The sequence below is a fragment of the Ranitomeya variabilis genome, chromosome 5 (genome assembly GCF_051348905.1).
Source record: "Ranitomeya variabilis isolate aRanVar5 chromosome 5, aRanVar5.hap1, whole genome shotgun sequence".
NCBI classification, from domain to species: Eukaryota; Metazoa; Chordata; class Amphibia; order Anura; family Dendrobatidae; genus Ranitomeya; species Ranitomeya variabilis.
The window spans coordinates 498,129,737-498,152,330 of record NC_135236.1 but is presented as its reverse complement, the minus strand read 5'-3'; the positions used below and the strand labels follow the sequence as shown (position 1 = coordinate 498,152,330).

The 22,594-nt window shown below is 41.1% G+C and overlaps 1 protein-coding gene across 2 annotated transcripts in view; it reads left to right on the top strand.

The window, feature by feature from the left end:
• SLC41A2 (solute carrier family 41 member 2) overlaps window positions 1–19,722 on the top strand; it is a 133,057-nt gene extending 113,335 nt beyond the window's left edge. Inside the window, exon 11 of one of the 2 annotated variants that reach the window (XM_077265668.1) lies at window positions 16,837–19,722. In XM_077265668.1, the coding sequence (XP_077121783.1) occupies window positions 16,837–17,022 (186 nt within the window). In that variant the 3' untranslated portion in view covers window positions 17,023–19,722. The remainder of the gene's footprint in view (window positions 1–16,836) is intronic. The other variant, XM_077265667.1, reaches the window with a different exon arrangement.
• Window positions 19,723–22,594: the final 2,872 nt, after the last annotated feature.

Sequence of the window (22,594 nt, the reverse complement as noted above, 5' to 3'; positions counted from 1 at the left end):
TAAGCCGATAGGGGCACTTTCATCCTTAAAAAATGGGCTGGAAATCTCGGCTTATACTCGAGTATATATGGTAAATATTCTTTTCCTTTTGTTCCTTTTACTTCCTTTTACTTTTGCCTTCCGTTACTGCTCTAACGAAGACTCCATACCATCCTGCTAGGCTTCCTGCCCCAGGCCCCAATATTCTTTCTCTTACTTTCTCTGTCCCAATTCCGGACTGCTACTTGCTTCTCTTTGCTATCTCTTCTATTATAGGCTCTTACTATTTGATCTGGTAGTTCCTCTCTTGCCACAGGGACACCCACTGCATGTAGCAGTGTGCACACTGGACCGAAGGTCTTTACTCTGCACACTCTGGGCTCTTTCTGACTAACTACCAGGAAGTCCTTTCTGGTCCTGCTGCACAGCTCCCAACTCTCTGGACCTATTTTGACCCACTCACTGTCTGTTGCTGGGCAGACTATAACAATGTTATTGCCATCTTGTGGCCATTATACTTCACATCACCAAACATTATGAATCACACAGTACACATTACACTGTACAACATTACATGAAGGCTTCTCAAGGGGCATGGGCAATGTGCCCATCCTTCTACAGTCGAAACCACGGATGCTTAAGCTACTTCAATGCCCTGCACAAAGATTAGGGACTTAGCAAATGAGAAGAACTATACTACATTTCTAATTGGAGGTATTTGCTAATATTATTATTATTTCACTTACTACATATTGGGATAGGATCTTGGAGATGGGACTACCCCTTTAACTCTTTAAGAATATATTGATAAAAAGAATCTGAGTGTGGCACTGATAAAATTTGCATTCATACCTCAGATCTAGACATATTTTACATTTTTTACATTAGATGAAAACAGCCAAATTATCGCTAGAGAGGCGTTCGGCTGGAGGAGATATAAAAGGCAGTGAGCCCGTTCATGTCAGCAGCTAGAAGCATTAAATTCTCCCATGGTTTTCTGCTAGGAAAAGGAGTATTTCCATGATCTAGAGGCTGGAGATGTTTCACTTGGGCACACTAAGTACTGTAGCACTTACATTGGTCTGCAGAGACGTGTAAGCTTTATTATTCATGAGACGCACCTGGACTGCTTCACCCTCTATCTTGTTTATCATTCAATATTTTATTTCCCTTTTCTCTGGGAAAGTAACCTCACAGTGTATGAATCTGACAGCGCTTGTTTAGCTGTCTGTTCAATATGCATGGGCTGCAGCTCCACAAATTATCTTGCAGAAGAAAGACACTTTCTCTGTATTATTATTATTTATTATCCTTTTTACATTTGTATTTATTATTGTTTAGATATTTGGATAAACCATAATTATATAGCAGATATGTCAGTGGTGATTAATAAACAAGAATAATGTAAATATAAGGCCGGTAACTAGTGAACCTGAACTGGAAAAGACAGAGAAGGCAATGTCAGGGCATATCTTGTATGCAATAATCTCTAGTTTCCTAGAGTGTGCCTTACTGTGACGCGTTTGCCCCAGTCTGACGGGTTTGCCCCACTTTGCCACATTTGCCCACTTTGCCTGGTTTGCCCCACTCTGATGAGTGCTTTGCCCCACTCTGATGTGTGGTTTGTCCCACTCTGACTCGTTTGCCCCACTCTGACACGTGGTTTGTCCCATTCGGACTCATTTGTCCTGCTCGAACTCGTTTGCCCCACTTGGACTCGTTTGCCCCACTCTGACACGTGATTTGCCCCACCCTGACACGTGTTTTGCCCCACTCTGACACGTGCTTTGCCCCACTCTGACTCGTGGTTTGCCCCACTCTGACTTGTGGTTTGCCCCTCTCTGACTCGTGGTTTGCCCCACTCTGACACGTGGTTTGCCCCACTCTGACACGTGGTTTGCCCCACTCTGACACGTGGTTTGCCCCACTCTGACACGTGGTTTGCCCCACTCTGACACGTGGTTTGCCCCACTCTGACACGTGGTTTGCCCCACTCCGACACGTGGTTTGCCCCACTCCGACACGTGGTTTGCCCCACTCCGACACGTGGTTTGCCCCACTCCGACACGTGGTTTGCCCCACTCCGACTCGTGGTTTGCCCCACTCCGACTCGTGGTTTGCCCCACTCCGACTCGTGGTTTGCCCCACTCCGACTCGTGGTTTGCCCCACTCCGGCTCGTGGTTTGCCCCACTCCGGCTCGTGGTTTGCCCCACTCCGGCTCGTGGTTTGCCCCACTCCGACTCGTGGTTTGCCCCACTCCGACTCGTGGTTTGCCCCACTCCGACTCGTGGTTTGCCCCACTCCGACTCGTGGTTTGCCCCACTCCGACTCGTGGTTTGCCCCACTCCGACTCGTGGTTTGCCCCACTCCGACTCGTGGTTTGCCCCACTCCGACTCGTGGTTTGCCCCACTCCGACTCGTGGTTTGCCCCACTCCGACTCGTGGTTTGCCCCACTCTGACACATTTGCCCCACGCTGACACGTTTGCCCCATTTTGGCCCCATTCTGACATGTTTCTGGCATGTTTCCACCCTTAGGGTATGTGCACACGTATTTTTGAGGGCTGTGGATTTTTCCACAGCAGATTTCACAAATCTGCAGGTAAAAAGCACTGCGTTTTACCTGCAGATTTACAGCGGTTTTTATGCGGAATTTGTGCGGATTCCACCTGCGGTTTTACACCTGCGGATTCCTATTATGGAGCAGATGTAAACCGCAGCGGAATCCGCACAAAGAATTGACATGCTGCGGAATGTAACCCGCAACGTTTCCGTGCGTTTTTTTCCGCAGCATGTGCACTGCGGATTGCGTTTTCCATAGGTTTACATTGTACTGTAAACGCATGTAAAGCTGCTGCAGACCCGCAGCTGTAGATCCGCTCATCCGCTCATCAGATCATTTTGGGGTAGATACGATGCTTTAGTCGCCTATTAATACATTTTTTCCTGTTGCTGCAGGGGCTGTCATGACAACACATCAGCGTCCCGCGATCACATCACGGGAGCGCTGCTCCACCCGCCGCTGTTAGAGGCAGATAATGATGCAGAAAGTGTGAGCCCACATCAAAGGCAGGGAGGCGACTTATGACAGACAGTACGTCATAAGTCGTTAAGAGGTTAAGGACAGTGTCAGACTGAAGAACATTGGGCCCACCAGAGGATTTGATTCTGAGGGCCCACCTTTCTCCCCCACTGAAGAGCCCCATAGCAACTGCAAGGTTTGCACTATGAACTCTCCTGAAGAACAGGTCAGGGCCCACTGGAGGATTTTCCGGTTCTCTGGTGGGCCAGTCCAACCCTGTATAAATAGATAAGTCTTCCCAGGTCTAGCAGCCAAGTCCATAAAGTTAGAACACTTGAACTGCTTTGCTTAGATTACGGATGTCACACTCAACTACACTGAGTGGCAAAATTAAAAGCTTGGAGAATTGCAAGTCAACCTTGATATTTATAAAAACTCTTTATATAGAAACAAATTTAAAGGGTTGTCCCATGAACAAAGTGCATTTTAACTAATCTTAAAATAAAAAACTAGAATAATATAATATGGTATATAAGAGCAGTGAAAAGTATGTGCCCAATGGCCTAATTTAAATATGTAATAATAAAGGATATAAAAAACCTTGAATAATACAGATAATAAAGTATGATGCCAACAAAAGTGTCCCTCAAACACAGCAAGATAACCCCACTATAAATTCCTCCACTGTACCCTGCACACACAAGGTATGATGGATCCTACTGTACCCCCTCAATCCACCCGACAATGACATCACAGTATGCTTCCCCAACTGTAATCCCCACACAGCACCCCATACAGTATAATAGGCACCACATAGTGTTCCATACAGTAAAATGGGCCCCACATAGTCATCCAGGCAGTATAATGGACCCTCCATACAGTATCATGGGCTGCACATAATGCTAGGATGCCTATACAGTTGAAAGTGTGATGCCGGGCTTGGGACCCACTTAGTGTCACAGGCCAAATATACTCACCATGTGGGCCAGATTTGGCCCATGGGCCAAAGTTTGATTCTGTGGCTTAGATACACCATTAGATATACCATGTGGTCGCTTTGCCCTTTTGTCTTGTGTAGGCCCACTAAATTGATAAAGTCATTATATATTTTTTTATTCATAGTTTCATAATTTTAAGGTTGAGATAAGACACTAGTCCATCAAGTTCAACCCATAGCCTACCATGTTATCCAATGCTAATTGCCCCATATTAGAGATCGTGCACATGTCTTTATTTTCAATCCGAGTGTGATCCACCACAACATTGGATTGCACTCGGACCAATGTTATTCTATGGGGTGAATTACAAGTCTTTTTCCTTGGACCGAGCCGGTACAAGGAAATAATCACAGCATACCCAAGTTGTATCCGATTATCGAATCGCACTCGGCCATGCAAGTTAATGAGTCTGTGGAAAACATAGGACTGTGCTCGAGAGATATCTGAGAGGAGTCTGATTTTCACAGACTGACAGAATAAAGAATTTTTTTGTTACCATCTCCTCATCCTAGAAGATCAACTGACACTATGATCACACTCTGACCAAGCTCTGATCAGTGTGTGATTTAATGTGGGATGAGAGATTATACGCTGCTGTGACCCAAGCCTAAGAGGAAATATTCCTTATGTCCTCCACATACGACAATCGGACAAGTTCCTTGGATTTCCGTCCCATCACAAAACCTAGTTTGTAATATTATATTTTTCAAGAAAGGCATCCAGGCCCTCCTTCTATTGAATCAACCATTACATAATGTGGCAGAGAGATCCGTAATCTCACTGCTCTTACAGTAAAGATCATGGTCTGTGATGATGATTATGCCTTCTTTCTTCTTGATGTAGACGATGCCCTGTTGTGGTGGTGTTTATGAGAAACCCCTTTACATTGTGTGTGGGGAAAAAAATACTCCTATTGATTACCTCTCAGTTTATCCCAACAGTTGATCCAGGTCCTATGTCTTTTACTAGGGTTATTTTGCTCCAAAAGATTATTTTTTCTATTCTGTACTTATTCCATGGGGATTTATTCCCTGCTCAAGAAAATTGGATCTGATCTGCAGTACCCAGCTATGGCCAGTACATGTTGAATGGCGCTGTGCAGGGCAGCTCCATACAATGTTTTCATGCCGGCTGATGGGTAGGGGTTCTTGGTGATAGACCCCCACCGATCTCATATTGGTGGCCTATCCCAGGGACCTGCCATATGACTGGAAAACCCATTTATATATGTAGTGTACTTATACTGAGCAACCAATATGTGGGTCTCTGCCATTTGGCCTGCCCTCTTACCCTTCTCCTGATTTTCTCTCTTTTGTTCTTTCTGTATTATGTACGCAACAAGTTGTGTTCCCGTGTGGTCAGTGGGCACGCCAAAATGACGCATCCGCATACATCTGCATGTCCTGCGTACCCAATGTTAAAGATAGGTGCACAGGACGCATGCAGAAGTAGGCGGACCTAAACGGAAGAAGTGTGAAAGTGGGTGGAGCTTCAGGGAGGGAAGTACACAGCCGTCCGCAAAGCCCCGGTACACAAGTGTGAACTTAGCCTAATCTACACATTCTGTTATTTGTTTTCCAACGTTGTTACCCATTTTAGTGTTTATTTTATGACTGATGTTTCACTTTCTGTTCATTCACAATAAACCATGAACAGCTGCATATTGTATTTTTAGAAAATCATTAATAAAAAAATTATACAAATATACGATACGATACACTTTATTGATCTTTTTAATAGCCTGATACTATAAGTCCTGTTTTATCAATCAGCAACTTTTAAAGTGAATCTGTCAGCAGGTTTTTGTTATGCAATCTGAGAGCAGCATAGTGTAGGGACTGAGACACCGATTTCATTAATGTATCACTTACTGGACTCCTTCCTGTAGCTTCCCTGGTGTAACCCCTTAGTAGCTGAGCCAATTTTAACCTTAATGACCGGGCCAATTTTTCCAATTCTGACCACTGTCATTTTATGAGGTTATAACTCTGGAACGCTTCAGCGGATCCCACTGATTCTGAGACTGTTTTTTTGTGATATATTGTACTTCATGATAGTGGTAACATTTCTTCGATATGACTTGTGTTTATTTATTAAAAAAATGGAAATTTGGCAAAAATTTTGAAAATTTAGCAATTTTCAAACTCTTAAATCAGACAGCGGTGTCACACAAAATAGTTAATAAATAACATTTCCCACATGTCTACTTTACATCAGCACAATTTTGGAAACTTAATTTTTTTTTTTAGGACGTTATAAGGGTTAAAAGTTGACCAACGATTTCTCATTTTTCCAACAAAATTTACAAAACCATTTTTTTAGAGACCACCACACCTGTAAGTTTGGGGGGTCAATATAACAGAAAATTATCCAAAGTGACACCATTCTAAAAACTGCACTCCTCAAGGTGCGCAAAACCACATTCAAGAAGTTTATTAACCTTTCAGGTGCTTCACGAGAACTAAAGCAATGTGGAAAGAAAAAATGAACATTTTACTTTTTTCACAAAAAAATTTACTTTGGAGCCAAACTTTTTTATTTTCACAGGAGAAAAAGGACCACAAAATTTCTTGTGCAATTTCTCCTGAGTACGCCGATACCTCGTATGTGGGGGAAAGCCACTGTTTGGGCGCACGGCAGGGCTCAGAAGGGAGGGAGCACTATTTGATTTTATTAACACAAAATTGGCTGGAATCAATGGCGGGCACAATGTTGCATTTGGAGACCTGCTGATGCACCCAAACAGGGGACCCCCCAATTCTGACTCCAACCCTAACACAGCCCTAACCCAAACACACCTCTAACCCTAGTCCTAACCACAACCATAACCCCAACACCACCGTAACCCCAATCCCACCCTAAGTTCAACCCAAACACACCTCTAACCCTAACCCCAACACCCCAACCGTAATCCCAACACCACCCTAACCCCATCACCCCAACCGTAATCCCAACACAACCCTAACCCCAACACAATACTACCCCCAGCCCTAACCCCAATGCTAGCTCTAATCCCAGATGTAACCCTAACTGCAAAGAATGGAAAAAATAAAAAAAATATTTTACTATTTTTACCTACGGTAACTAAGGGGGTGACAAAGGGGGTTTTGATTTACTTTTTTTTTTTTTTTGATCACTGTGGTAGGGTCTATCACAGTGATCAAAATGAACCAATAGGGAAAATCTCCTATTGTTGCCGGGTTTCGGCCAGCAGATTTCTGCGGACGGGGCCGGAGGTATCAGGGGGTGGCTCGAGGGACTCCATTTCTCTCTCCTCTGCTACATCATATCAGAGGAAAGAGAAATAAATGGAAAATCTGACTTTTTGTTACTTTTTGGTGAATAACGGCGATCATAAGACTGGGGATGGTAGAAACCGACTCGAATCATGTTCTCTGGAGAATAAGGCCCCTTAACTGCTGCTGTTAAAAGATGTTTCTGCAGTCGTTAAGGGGTTAATCCTTGTAGATGTAGCAGTGGTCAGAATGCTGAGTTGTTTATAACCCCGCCCACCCACCTGATTGGCAGCTTCCTATGTCCACTGTGCAAGCTGCCAATCAGTGGTGTAGGCAGGGTTGCACAGATAAGCTGGACTGGCCAGCACATGAGACTTAGGGTACTGTCACACAGTACCATTTTGATCGCTACGACGGCACGATCCGTGACGTCGCAGCGATCGTATGAATATCGCTCCAGCGTCGTAGACTGCGGTCACACGTTGCAATCACGGCGCTGGAGCGATGCCGAAGTCCCCGGTAACCAGGGTAAACATCGGGTAACTAAGCGCAGGGCCGCGCTTAGTAACCCGATGTTTACCGTGGTTACCAGCGTAAACGTAAAAAAAACAAACAGTACATACTTACATTCCGGTGTCTGTCCCTGGCGTTCTGCTTCTCTCCACTGTGTAAGCGCCATAGCCGGCAAGCACAGCGGTGACGTCAGACGTCACCGCTGTGCTCGCTTTCCGGCTGGCAGACGCTCACACAGTGGAGAGAAGCTGAGACGCCGGAGGACAGACACCGGAATGTAAGTATGTACTGTTTGTTTTTTTTACGTTTACGCTGGTAACCACGGTAAACATCGGGTTACTAAGCGCGGCCCTGCGCTTAGTTACCCGATGTTTACCCTGGTTACAAGCGAACACATCGCTGGATCGCTGTCACACACAACGATCCAGCGATGTCAGCGGGTGATCAAGCGACGAAAGAAAGTTCCACACGATCTGCTACGACGTACGATTCTCAGCAGGATCCCTGATCGCTGCTGCGTGTCAGACACTGCGATATCGTAACGATATCGCTGGAACGTCACGAATCGTACCGTCGTAGCGATCAAAATGGTACTGTGTGACAGTACCCTAAGTCCTGCAGTGATAATCTCTTACAGATAAAACACTGATTGTGTTGAAAGTACAGCACACAGCCTAATAAGAAAGACATCCCTGGAATCAGTGCTTCTGCCCCCCACATTATGCTGCTCTCAGACTAAATAGCAAAAACCTACTGACAGATTCCCTTTAACTGAAGATAAATATTTTTACTGTACAAATTTTTCCTTCAAAAATCAGCAACAGCTCTTTGCTGTAGAAAAAAAATCTGTATGCTAGGCAAGCTATAAGGATCACCAAAGAATTGTCTAGCAGTAGAATCCCTCAATTTCTTTATCTATCCCATCATTATCCTTAGGTAGGCAGGGCGTTTATCTCCTGGACGGCTCTGTGTTGTTACAGATGGCTGCTGAACTCTTGTCAGGCCACATCAATCAATATTAGATTCCACATTTTACAAAGTGACATCAATAAAGAGCAGGGCGCACTTGGAATCGTGGGTTTAATCGCCCTCACAGATTATCGAAGCTGCAGAGTGTGCGGCATTGATTTTATTGATAGGTATTTTGTTGCTAAGGCAGTTTGCGTTCCAGAGCTGATTTACAGGGTTCTCTAGAATAGAACCGATCCATCATTATTCCTTGTTCTAATGCACTTTATATGCCAACATCTTGGATCTCAGCATTGACTGCAGAAGATCTTGGAGCTCAGAGCCCACTGGTGCACCGAGACTTATTCTTTCTTGGGATATTAACCCTTTTACCTTGAGGATTGTGCTTGTTGCTGTTAGCAGTTTGTGTAACAAGAAGTATTATTTGATGAAGCATTACATTTCACCTTCCACAATTGGAGATACAGTACAGGAGATTGGGGGCTAGCTGTTAAAACTATCTTTTTTGTTTCTGTCAGTTTGTATTAGTTTTAAATATTAACAAGGATATATGAACGGGGGAGGGAAATGGTAAAAAGTAATTTAATAAAGTGAGTTGAGGTATGAAAGGGAAGGGAAATAAGGGGAAAGGGAGAACTTATTTCCGTAGCTATAACAACAAGCATTGACATTATTTAACAATCATATATAATTACATAAGTGAACATTAAAATAATGAAACAGGTAATATTTTAACATTTCTAAAACATTTAACGGTATCTTAATGCTATTAGTTCTGCTTTATATTATACAGAATTATTTACTAGTCATACTATGGATAGGTAATTTCTCACAGTTCCCATTTTTTCTTTAATTTTTCAAGAGCATTATTTGCTAAGGCACTGGAATATTCATAGGATTTATGAAGTGACAACTTCTGAATAATGTCCGATATTTTATGGACATTTGGTTTCTTCCATAAAGTTGCTAATGAGAACCAAAAATAAGTGGATTAATATAGGTTTAAAACTAGGGAGTTGTAGTTATATCTTCCTTTAGAAGCTGGTTAATGAGAGAATACGCTTCTTTTCAACATTTTGTTAATTTAGGACATTTTCCAAAAGATGTGCAAAATGTCGCTATCCTGTCCACAATTCCTCCAACATTGAGACATAGTGTTTGGCATTGCTTTTGCTTATCTTATCGGATAAAAAAATACCATGTAGTTAGAGATTTGTAGCATGATTCATGAAGGGACATGCACATATTAGATGAGCATCTTTTTACTACTGGACAATCCTTTCTTAATTGTGATCCACGTGAAAAAAACACATACCAAACCAGCGCCTTTCCAGTGATTTCGGCACTGTCTTCCGGCAGGTGACCACTGCTGCCAATCAGTGGCTGCTGATTGGTGTTAGCCTTTCAGTCTTCCGTTAGAACAGCCGTGAATAGTGAAGTCTGCAGCTGATCAGCCTTCACTACTGATCATTATTCATTTGCCTCCTATGTAATCCTTTATACAATGAGCAGAATGGCTAAAAAAAATGATATAGTCCTAAGTATAAATACCGATATTAAGCATGGAGAAACGGGGGCTATGAAAAATGAAGTTTATTGTTCTCTTTAATCTCTTGTTTAAGTACTTTTTTGTGTGTAATTTGTTTGATTGACCTAACTTCAACTTAACTTCACGACCCAATTGCCTTCACTTTAAATGTTGATGTCTTCCACCTGTCACAAAGGGTTGACACAGTGGGCGCCATCGATATTTCTTTAAGATACAAGAAAGATATATATATATCTTTGTACCGTGTTAGCCAGTAGATAGAATAATATTTAGAATTGAGAGTCCTCAGTAGTTGATACCTTTTAACAGCTAACTGAAAAGATGGTAACAAATTGCAAGCTTTCAAGACTACTTAGGTCTCTTCATTAGTCTTTGCCTGATGAAGAGACCTGAGTAGTCTCGAAAGCTTGCAATTTGTTACCATCTTTTCAGTTAGCTGTTAAAAGGTATCAACTACTGAGGACTCTCAATTCTAAATATTTTTCTGTTTCTTCAAGAGCATTTGTCTCATGACAGATGCTGTAATATAGTCCCCAGACAGGCATGCCACATACAGTCTTGGTCTGTGATCATGACATATTGCAGTGTCATAGACATAGGGAGAAGACAGATTGAAGTCAGCGTTATGGGGAAGGTTCTCCAAGGTAAACACACTGTTTTTGGATTTAGGTCAGCACACCTAGCGGTTGCATAATGAATTGGGCTCAAGCAATGAAGGGGCTGATGTGTCCAAGCAGTGTATGCTTATACAGGTAAAATATCACATTGTGAATAGGCAGAATTTAAGTTACAAGATGGAAAGTATCCTAAAAACTGAGAGAGGAACGTAGATTTAGGGACGTGAGATGTGTGCGTTTTTGGGACAGTTTCTGTAGTGGAGCCTCAACACAAAAGGACAATGGGATAACAATATCGCAGAATACTTGGAACCGGGTTTTGACAGCTTATTGATTGATTGATTGATTGAAAGACGGATCAGTAGTGTATTCTGCTAATCCATTCATCTGTAACAAGAATATGCTAAACTTTCCTTCTCACAAACCGTTTTTAAAGTGCTCCTGTGAAATCTCATATATTATCCTATGTGAAACGCAAGGTTGGAGCAGAAGATTTATAGCTTTCTATGGTGGGATTCAGTACTTTCATAAACAGCTGTTTACGTTTAGGGAACGTCATGACACAAAGGCCTCTTCTATCAATTGTATATAAGGAGAGTTATAAAAAAGGCGTGAAAAACTGTCAATCAGACTTTGGTCAGAGAAAAAGGACTTCTCTATTAGTGATGAGCGAATATACTCGTAACTCGAGATTTCTCGAGCATGCTCGGGTGTCCTCTGAGTATTTTTTAGTGCTCGGAAATTTAGTTTTTCTTGCCGCAGCTGAATGATTTACATCTGTTAGCCAGCATAAGTACATGTGGGGGTTGCCTGGTTGCTAGGGATTCCCCACATGCACTTATGCTGGCTAACAGATGTAAAACATTCAACTGCGGCAAGAAAAACTAAATTTCCGAGCACTAAAAAATACTCAGAGGACACCCGAGCGTGCTCGAGAAATCTCGAGTAACGAGTACATTCGCTCATCACTATTCTCTATTCTTACAGCAGGTAAAACTATTTTCGGGAACTTTAGTATTCATGACCTCATGATGGGTAATCTGGGTTAGGTTGGTGGAGGTCTAACTCCTGGTGCCTCCATAATTTGCTATTTGAGAAGATCACAGTGTTCTGTACAGTGCTGGGACGACCGGGTATAAGCTTTGTAGTTTGCATTGGCTGTGCCTGGTACTGCAACACTTGGGATTCTCACCAAACTGATGGTAAATGGAACCTGTCACCCCCAAAATCGATGGTGAGGTAAGCTCACCGTCATCAGGGGCTTATCTACAGCATTCTGTAATGCTGTAGATAAGCCCCCGATGTTACCTAAAAGAGGAGAAAAAGAGGTTAGATTATACTCACCCAGGGGCGGTGAATGCTGTAGATAAGCCCTTGATGACGGTGAGATTACCTCACCATCGATTTTGGGGGTGACAGGTTCCCTTTAATCACCTATCCTACCGTCAGGTCCTCAATACTTACTGTAGGTCCCAGAAAAACTCTTTAAATAGCTATTTACAGGGCCGTTTTTAATCAACACTTCCATCTAATGCAGCATTAAAGAAAAACATATTTTTTCCCATTGCAAAGCTGCCACCAGGAGCCAGGCCTAGGAGCGGATGCCAATTAGGACAGTCGGCACAATTTCACTGCCAACACAGTATCCAAAGAGAATAGTCTCCCATAGACTGCCATCGCCTTAACCAGACAGCTGCACAATCCCCGACTAGCTGTTCACTTAGCATTGGCCAAATGAAACATCAGGAACTCCGTAATGACAAGTAACCACGGCATTATTTTTGTAACCAGTTTTTGGCACATGTTAGTACAGACTGAATTAGGTTTAAAGTCTCCTAATAAATTGATTTTGCCTACCGTTTCCTGTAGTTCCAATGACTTTCTGATATTACGGTGAGACTTGGCACACGGACCCCACTGATAACAACACATCATAATGAGACCGCAATCGATTGCTAGAACACAACAGCTGCTTTATTTGGATTTTCTTTCCCTTTGAAAAGAAGATGGGAAATTAAAATCCATTAATTATTGATCAATCTTTTTGCTCAGGGATAAAGAGTATGTGGGAAAAATATAGGGCAGAAATCGTCAAGACTGGCAATTTGTATGTCAGTCTTGATCAAAATCCCACTACAAGATGCATCAAATTTAGAAGTACACCTCTTAAAAAATCGGATGCACCTTTAGGCTGTGTTTGTGCTACAAGCTTTCATCTGTTATGAGTTGGAGTAGATTTTTGCAATTTTTGTAAAATTCCAAAGACATACTGATAGGGAATTTAGATTGTGAGCCCCATCGGGGACAGTGATGATAATGTGTGCAAACTGTAAAGCGCTGCGGAATATGTTAGCGCTATATAAAAATAAAGATTATTATTGTTATTAAAATAATGCAACTTCTAGTGACTATTGGGCCGCAGCTGGTTGTCCTCAGTGTGTGCGTGAAATTTCGTAAAAACTCGTCCACAATTTTGTTAACTGTAATACAGAGTGGATTTTCCAGGTGGTTAAATGAAATGTGATTTTCCACACCTGACTTTATTTATTTAAAAAACAAAACAATGACCTTATTAATCCTCCTCTCCCCTGAGACAGGTATGTGATTGGCTGCAGCTGTCAAATTTCTATACAACTGGTGCAGGAGTTGGTCTCTCTATATATTCAGTAATTGGCCACTGTTGGTCACATATCCATCCTGACCAGAAGTGGACCCACGGGGACAAATGAATAATCGGGTTGCATTTTAAGAGTAATGACAGGGATCAGGTTGAATACTTTTTTTTTTTTATAATTCTATTTTATTTATTTTTTTTAGAAAAACTGAAAGAAATGAACTGGAATATAAGTTGGTATACATGCAACGTGCAGGCACACACAACCTATAATTTGTTCTTCCAAATTAAGTTATAGCTTCATGAACAGCAATAAACATTTAAACCTATAGTGCTACAGGAGTCTCCTGATGAAGGCAATCGGGCGAAACGCGCGTCGAGGTGCCTGGCAGCAGGAGATACCCACCCTCCATAGATCAACCATAGCCTCAGGTATAGCGTGATTATATTTGAAAATTAAAATCTATTATCCTCTTTAGGCTAGAGACTGAGCTAGGACATTTATTCTTTTAAAGATTAAATAGTTTTTTCTATAACACTTTGCTAATAAATATATATTATATATTCCTGGTTCATTCATATCTCGCCTTATACTTTAAATGACTTAAAGCCATGGCTGTGTCTGTTCATACTTATGGATTCTCATATTGAGGCCCCGTAGACCTGTTGTTTCATAGGACCTAGTGTGGTGTGGTTATCGCTGTGCAGTTTTGCTGCTTTGGTCTTTTTTGTCTCTGTTTATCCTTTGTGAATCTCACCTATTTATTGGAAATATGACACTTGTTTAATGTTATATATAAATAAAGTTTGTTACTTTTTCAATCTTTGTTGCTTCTGTCATGCTACAGTTATATGAAAAAGTTTGGGCACCCCTATTAATCTTAAGCTTAATGTTTTATAAAAATTGGGTTTTTTGCAACAGCTATTTCAGTTTCATATATCTAATAACTGTTGGACACAGTAATGTTTCTTCCTTGAAATGAGGTTTATTGTACTAACAGAAAATGTGCAATCTGCATTCAAAGAAAATTTGACAGGTGCATAAGTATGGGCACCTCACCAGAAAAGTGACATTAATATTTAGTAGATCCTCCTTTTGCAAAAATAACAGCCTCTATTCGCTTCCTGTAGCTTTTAATGAGTTCCTGGAACCTGGATGAAGGTATTTTTGACCATTCCTCTTTACAAAACAATTCCAGTTCAGTTAAGTTTGATGGTCGCCGAGCATGGACAGCCCTCTTCAAATGATCCCACAGATGTTCAATGATATTCAGGTCTGGGGACTGGGATGGCCATTCCAGAACAGTGTAATTGTTCCTCTGCATGAATACCTGAGTAGATTTGGAGCAGTGTTTTGGATCATTGTCTTGCTGAAAGATCCATCCCCTGCGTAACTTCAACTTTGTCACTGATTCATGAACATTATTGTCAAGAATCTGCTGATACTGAGAGGGATCCATGCGTCCCTCAACTTTAACAAGATTCCCGGTGCCGGCATTGGCCACACAGCCCCAAAGCATGATGGAACCTCCACCAAATTTTACTGTGGGTAGCAAGTGTTTTTCTTGGAATGCTGTGTTTTTTTGCCGCCATGCATAACGCCTTTTTGTATGACCAAACAACTCAATCTTGGTTTCATCAGTCCACAGGACCTTCTTCCAAAAAGATATTGGCTTCTCCAAATGTGCTTTTGCATACCTCCGCCAACTCTGTTTGTGGCGTGCTTGCAGAAATGCCTTCTTTCGCATCACTCTCCCATACAGCTTCTCCTTGTGCAAAGTGCGTTGTATAGTTGACCAATGCACAGTGACACCATCTGCAGCAAGTTGATGCTGCAGCTCTCTGGAGGTGGTCTTAGGATTGTCCTTGACTGATCTCACCATTCTTCTCTGCCTTTCTGATGTTTTTCTTGGCCTGCCACTTCTGGCCTTAACAAGAACTGTACCTGTGTTCTTCCGTTTCCTTACTATGTTCCTCACAGTGGAAATTGACAGGTTAAATCTCTGAGACAGCTTTTTGTATCCTTCCCCTGAACAACTATGTTGAATAATCTTTGTTTTCAGATCATTTGACAGTTGTTTTGAGGAGCCCATGATGCCACTCTTCAGAGGAGATTCAAACAGGAGAACAACTTGCAAGTGGCCACTTTAAGTAGCTTTTCTCATGATTGCATACACCTGGCTATGAAGTTCAAAGCTCAATGAGGTTACAAAACCCAAAAAAAAGTGCTTTAGTAAGTCAGTAAAAAGTAGGTAGGAGTATTTAAAACAAGAAAATGATAAGGGTGCCCATACTTATGCACCTGTCAAATTTTGTTTGAATGCAGATTGCACATTTTCTGTTAGTACAATAAACCTCATTTCAAGACAGAAACATTACTGTGTCCAACAGTTATTAGATATATGAAACTGAAATAGCTGTTGCAAAAAAACAATTTTTATAAAACATTAAGCTTAAGATTAATAGGGGTGCCCAAACTTTTTCATATAACTGTATATAGTCCTAGATATATAAATATGCGACTGTTTTTTTCTTCATAAAATTGGACTGTAGCACTATAGGTTTAAACGTGTAGGCGCATGTTCACACTGGCCACTAAACAGACAAAACCTGAGATTAAAACTAAATGGGCAAATACCCTGTAGTAAATAAATACATAAAGATAATTTACGGTACTTAGTTAACATTATTTTGATAAAAAAAAAACATAAAAGCCATCCCACCTCATCACGAGGACCCTGTTCGGGACAGTCCTAAACTCTAGTATTAAAAGCTTACAATATGCCAAGTGACATAAATGTGAGTAAGAGATGAGCAGGACAGAGGCGCTGACTGATGGACAAACCAGCCTTTGGAAGCTATATAAACGTAATGTCCAACTCAAGTAAAAGGGAGGTCACGCTCTTATTAGCACTTTAATTTTTTGGGGAGTGCTTTATGCATTAAAAAAAATCTGAATAAAACATCTTTAATCATGAAAAATAAACTAGTTCTGTGAAGTTTTTTCTTCAAATTATTGTGAAAAAAAACTTTCCAAAACCTATTCCAAAGTATTTTATATTGAAATAATGTGAAACTTGTGTGTTACATGAAAACTTGACTTTTCTTTTGAGGTCCAGCAAGGACGTATTTTAGTATATGGTTTCTATTAATTTATTTAGATTTTTACATTCTTCTAGTGTTTCTATAAGTGCAGACAAAACGGCCAGTCATGTGCCTAAAGTATGCCGCCTGCGTGGCTCCCCCTTAGTAGTAATGTGTGAGTTTGGGCAGTGTCTCTCGCTGTGATGGCACTGAGCACAGTCACGGCCTCCTCATTCAATGCCTTATTTCTTTCAGGTGTTTGCTCTGCTGTGGATCGCGGATTGGATGGTGCATCACATTTGGAGGAAAGGAAAGGATCCAGACAGTTTTTCGATCCCCTATCTCACTGCATTGGGAGATCTTTTAGGAACTGCGTTACTTGCCATCAGTTTCCATATCCTTTGGCTTATTGGGGACAGAGACAGCGATGTTGGCGACTAGCACATAAATCCTGGACTTTCAGCCTCGTTGTGTGCCTACATAATTATCCCTTAGAGACTGGAACCTCCATGAAATATACAATTCCATACAAAACCAACTAGAGTGGAGAATCTTGTTTTGATGAGGTTTTATTATTGATGACAGTTCTTGAATTTTTACACATTTCCAATCTGTAACTTTAATATTAAGGCTCAAGAGGAATGGAGGAGGGGGTTACGTATTTTGCTAAATGCACTTTACCTTTTGACTTATGCACGTTTCCTGGCGTTGTTATTAATTTCCAGAGACTAGTTATGTGCTTGGACTATACTGTGGCTCCATCTGGGTTTTATTGCGGTACTTATTTTCTCTTTCTTTGATGTAACATTTTGACTGATCTTAGTAGCGTTAATCATAACAATGGTACCAATGTTTTTCTTATTGCTAACTCTTGAGTTTTATATTTTTACGTAATTTATTGTATTACTCATGTGTCATATGGAAATAATCTACCATATTCACTATTCTAAGGTTGAAGATGCCACCTATTGAGAGTAAAGGCTGGCATTGTTGCATCTGTACAAAGGTTGCCAAATTGTCGTTAAATGACACTACTTCCTACATAAAAAGCAAAGGATAATATATTTAAAGGTCATATGTATGTATAGTATGCATAATTATTCCATTATTGGTGCATTTGCCAGTGAAGTGTTTAGTTGTATATTTCCTACAGAAGTGCCTCAAAGGCCAAGGAGAATTTTATTGACTAATTTGTCACTGTGCCATGATGTCACTGTAAAATAATAGGCTTTACATTGGAGTAAAATACATGTGCCATGTCAAAAAGGGATAGTAGTCAGCACAATATTTTGTTAAGGTACTCCTTTAATTTAGATTTTTCAAAGATTTACTGTAGGCCGGCTTCATGCCTCCATTATATCTCCCATACCTGATAAATGGTCTGCATTTTATTTCAGTGTGCTGGACCCATTTTTGGTCCATATGTCAGTTTTTACAATCCCTGTAGCATCTGTTTTTCTCATGAAAAAATTCTTAACTTCTACCTAATATACTGAGAAATACGGACTGTGCCCAGATGACATTCGTTTTTTTCACAGAGCTGTTGACTTACATTGGCAAGTTTGATCCAAAACATAGATCAAAGTAGGATATGACAAAAAAGTTATTTCAGAGGAAAAAATGGCTTAAAAATATAGGAATCAAAAACTAAGACAAAACAAGGTGATATATATGTATGTATGTATGTATAGATATATGACCTAATAAAGTCATTTTTTTATTTCTCTATTTTTTAGCCTCTTTTTTCTTCTCAAATTTTTTTTCCCGCTGTAGCTGGTGATTAGTCTATGGCTATTTCAATAGACCTCAGAGTGACTTTATATTCCACCAAGCTCCTTATCTTACCTTGTTTATGGCAAAAAAGGTAGTGTGGAAAGGCACATTGATTCTAAATGGTTCCTAATTAGTGATGAGTGAGAGTTATTGGATAAAGTGTTATCCGACCATGCTCGGGGTGCTAACCGAGTGCTTTTGGTGTGCTCGAATACTATGTTCAAGTCCCCACACCTGCATGTCTCGCAGCTGTTCAACAGCCACAACCCGCTGCCTTCCAGGAACTGCCTGTTTATTAGGCAATTCCTGCATGTGTTGCGGTTGTTGAACAGCTGTGAGACATGCAGCCGCGGACTCGAACATAGTAATCAAGCACGCTGAAGATCCTCTTTTAGCACATGAGCACGCTGGCTTATCTGTGTTCAGAATCTATCCTAAAAATAACAGGGTAATAAACTAATTCCTAAATACGTTAGCAGGTTTGCCTTTTCTACTATTTACATTCCCAGAATTGGTCCCATTAATCTGTTTTAAGATATATAGTATATGTTTAAGCTCATCCTATCTTGTTCTGTGTACAATGCGTACTTACCACGTCCGCCTCATATGCCCATCCCTCTCTTAAGAAAATATGTCACTTTGAAGATGGTGATTACATTTTTAATATGGATCCTTGTGCTGTATTTTGCATATGGAACCTACATGGCAAGAGCGTATTTTAGAATAAAATGTATTAGGGGGCCATTGTGCATTTTTCTTGTTACCTCATTTATTTTATTTTTTAATTGACTTTAATGTTCTTATTTTATATGGATTCATGAAGACATGTAATGTGTCAAATGTATCAATGTACAACATTGTGCTCATTGTTCGCCAAGTAATCTGCTCACTATACAGTTTATCAAAAGGTTTGGTGCGACCAGAAAAGTTGAGCATATATTTGTTATTACACAACGCAAAGCCCGAGTCTGCCATTAAAGTGTGAGACATGTTGAATATTTTGTCTGAATGTTGGGTTATTTCTTTAGATTTATACATAGTCGCACAGTTCTGCGCTTATCTCCTTCATTGTAGCATTTTAAATATGTTATGTAATATTTTCTTTCCGTATATTTAAAGCAATACTTGTCAAAGGCTTGTAGGCAAACTTGAGTGTTCCTTTTTTCATAGAGTGTGTAATTGAAGGGGATAATGGATTACAATATTTAGGAGAAGAGGGATAAAACAATTTTAAACCTACTTGTATGTAATTTCCTGATGCAATTGCACTTCTCGTTTTTCACTTTTCTCCATTCCTTTACCATAAGGGGGACTAGCTACAGATTCCAGAGGGGTTTTTTTTTTTCAATAAAATGTGATTTAATTTTCTTTTCTGTATTTCTTTTTTTTTTAATACCCAATAATTATTGTAATGTTAATATTTATCGCTAACATACCTTGCAGCACTTTAAAATTGGCAAAGTGTCAATAGGTTAAAATAACATGTAGACTTTCTATTAATACGCAAGGAGAAGGCTCCCTGCCCAGTATGCTTCTATTTTGTTCTGGTAGGAGAGTGGAGAATTTCTGTCCTAGGTGGTTACTTACTCAAAGAAATTTTATGTACATGGAAAATAAAACTTTCAAGTGGAAAACAGCACTTCATATAAAAGATTTGCAAGTCTAATACTTTCTATTTATCCCTATCTGCAAATAGATGCATTTACCCCTATAATGCAAATGGCTAGGCCACTCCAGGAACCACTTCTTAGTTGCCCTAGCTGTGTGTTTCGGGTCATTGTCATGCTCAAAGACCCAGCCACGACCCATCTTCAATGCTCTTACTAAGGGAAGGAGGTTGTTAGCCGAAATCTCACAATACATGACCCTATCCATCCTCCATTCAATGTGATGCAGCCATCCTGTCCCCTTTTTCCTGTCCTGGAAAAAATGCTTCAAAATAAGAATGCTTTCAAAAATCGAAGTGTTGAAAAGTGAAAAGAGAATGAACAAATTAAAAATTGAAATCCCATCAATATTTGATGTGACCGACCCTTACATTCATCAATTCTTCAAGATGCACTTGCTCTCAGTTTTTGAAAACACTCGTTAAAGAGATTGTTCCAAACATCTTGGAGAACTAACCACAGGTCTTCTGTGGATGTAGTCTTGTGCAAATCCTTCTGTCTCTTCATGTAATCCCAGAAAGACTTGATGCGGAGATCATTGTCTTATAGAAGCCAAATCATCAGTACTTCCAAGACTCATTGTTCTTCTTTGCACTGAAGATAGTTCTTGATCACAGGCTGTATGTTTGAGGTTATTATCCTGTTACAGAATAAATTGGCAGGATACTCACTACCTGTCATCTTTATGTAGTATGAGATAATCACTCTCTGTCTCTGTCACTCTCTACATGCCCACGTAGTGAAATACGGTGTCTGTCACTTTCTATATGCTCTCTATGTGTATTGCAGGGTCTATCTCTCTCTACCTGGCCTCAATTTCTAGAGTGGAGTCTGCCACTCTCTACTTGTCCTCCATATGTAGTGCGGGGTCTCTTCTCTTTATGCAATGTAGGGCGTGTGGCTTTCTACCTGCACTCCGTATATAGTAAGGGTCTCTCACTACCTGCCCTCTAGGAGACCACAATTTTAACAGAGATGAACCAGTCACCTAAATAAAACACACTTCCATGTCATACCCTTAACATAATGCCAAAGAATCAGAAAAATAACCAACTTTAAGGAATAAATAGCTTAAGAGTCTGGAGGTAACTGAAGTATAAAACCTGATGTGACAGCAGAATGGGTGCTGCAGCTCTGGATGTGACTGGAGTATCGGTCAAATATGTGGAGCTGATCAGTGAGGATCAAGAAAATGTAGAAATGCTAAATGGGTTCTTCAGCTCTGTGTATACCAAAGAAGAGAGTGCAGCAGATGTACCGTATTTTTCTGACCATAAGACGCACTTTTTTTCCTCCAAATTTGGGAGGAAAGTGTGGGTGCGTCTTATGGTAGGGATGTAGCATGTGGGGAGGGGGGAAGCAGCAGCGAGTGGGATCGCAATGTTATCCCACTTCAGGAGGCAGAAAAATGTCCCCACTGCCGGGAATCAGCTGCTGGGGAAACCATGTGGTCCCGATGATTAAGTGCAGTGAATATTCATTAGCTACTCCCTGCCCACCTATCAGCTGAGCGGTGAGCCAGGAGCAGCAAATGAATACTGCTCTTAAGCAGGGACACACATGGTTTCCTCAGCGCTGATTCCTGCAGCAGCTGGGGAGATCTGTGTGTCCGGGGGAGGAGGAGGCAGCAGCAGCAGGGTCCGGGGGAGAGGAGATCGCTGGTACCTTCCTGGGCTGGAGCTGAGTGCTGTGCAGTGTGCACAAGGAGGACCTGTGATGATGTCAGAAGTGGGCGGGCTGGAGCATCACATGGCAGCACAGAGCCCTCCCTCTTCTTGACATCATCACAGGTCCTTCAGACTCCAACACTAGAATCTGCTGGCTTCCATTACCTGTGCTGTGGAAAGGCAACAAGAGGGAGGGCTCTGTGTGTGCAGTCATGGGATGCTTTTCACCTCACCACAGCTGGCTGGCTGCCACAATTAAGAGGTTAGTCTTTCCAAAACACAATAAAGCACTCTGCAACTCCTTTAGTGAACTATAACTCCCAGCATGTCATAGGATCTGCCGGACATGCTGGGAGTTATAGTTCTCCCATGGGATTTTAAAGCAGCACTCCAGTGTTATTTTGCAGTGCTGCAGTGGTGCTTTCAATATAAGCCCTGTGCCCCCATTCTTATACTCACCCTCCAGCATCTTCATATAGTACTTCACAGACACCACACTGGTCCCGCAGCTTCCAACATAATAACATACTATTATATATAATAACACCACATATAATAGTATGTTATTTATGTTATTAAATATTTTACCACATTTTTTTGCTTCAAATATTTTTTTTCCTATTTTCCACCTCTAAAACCTGGGTGCGCCTTATAGTCCGGTGCATCTTATAGTCCGAAAAATACAGTAAACTTTTGAGCACAACTGTGAGTGTGTAAATATACATATATATGTGTGTGTGTGTGTAGCTTTGTCACCAGAAAAGGAGTGTCCGCCCCTGGCTCGGAGGGTGGGGTACCTGGCCGCTGTTGGGACAGTAACCAACTGTACAGCCAGATGACTGTTTGGGAGAATGATGATGAGGAAAAGGATGAGGAACAACTGTGTCCACAGCAGGGTGCCACTCA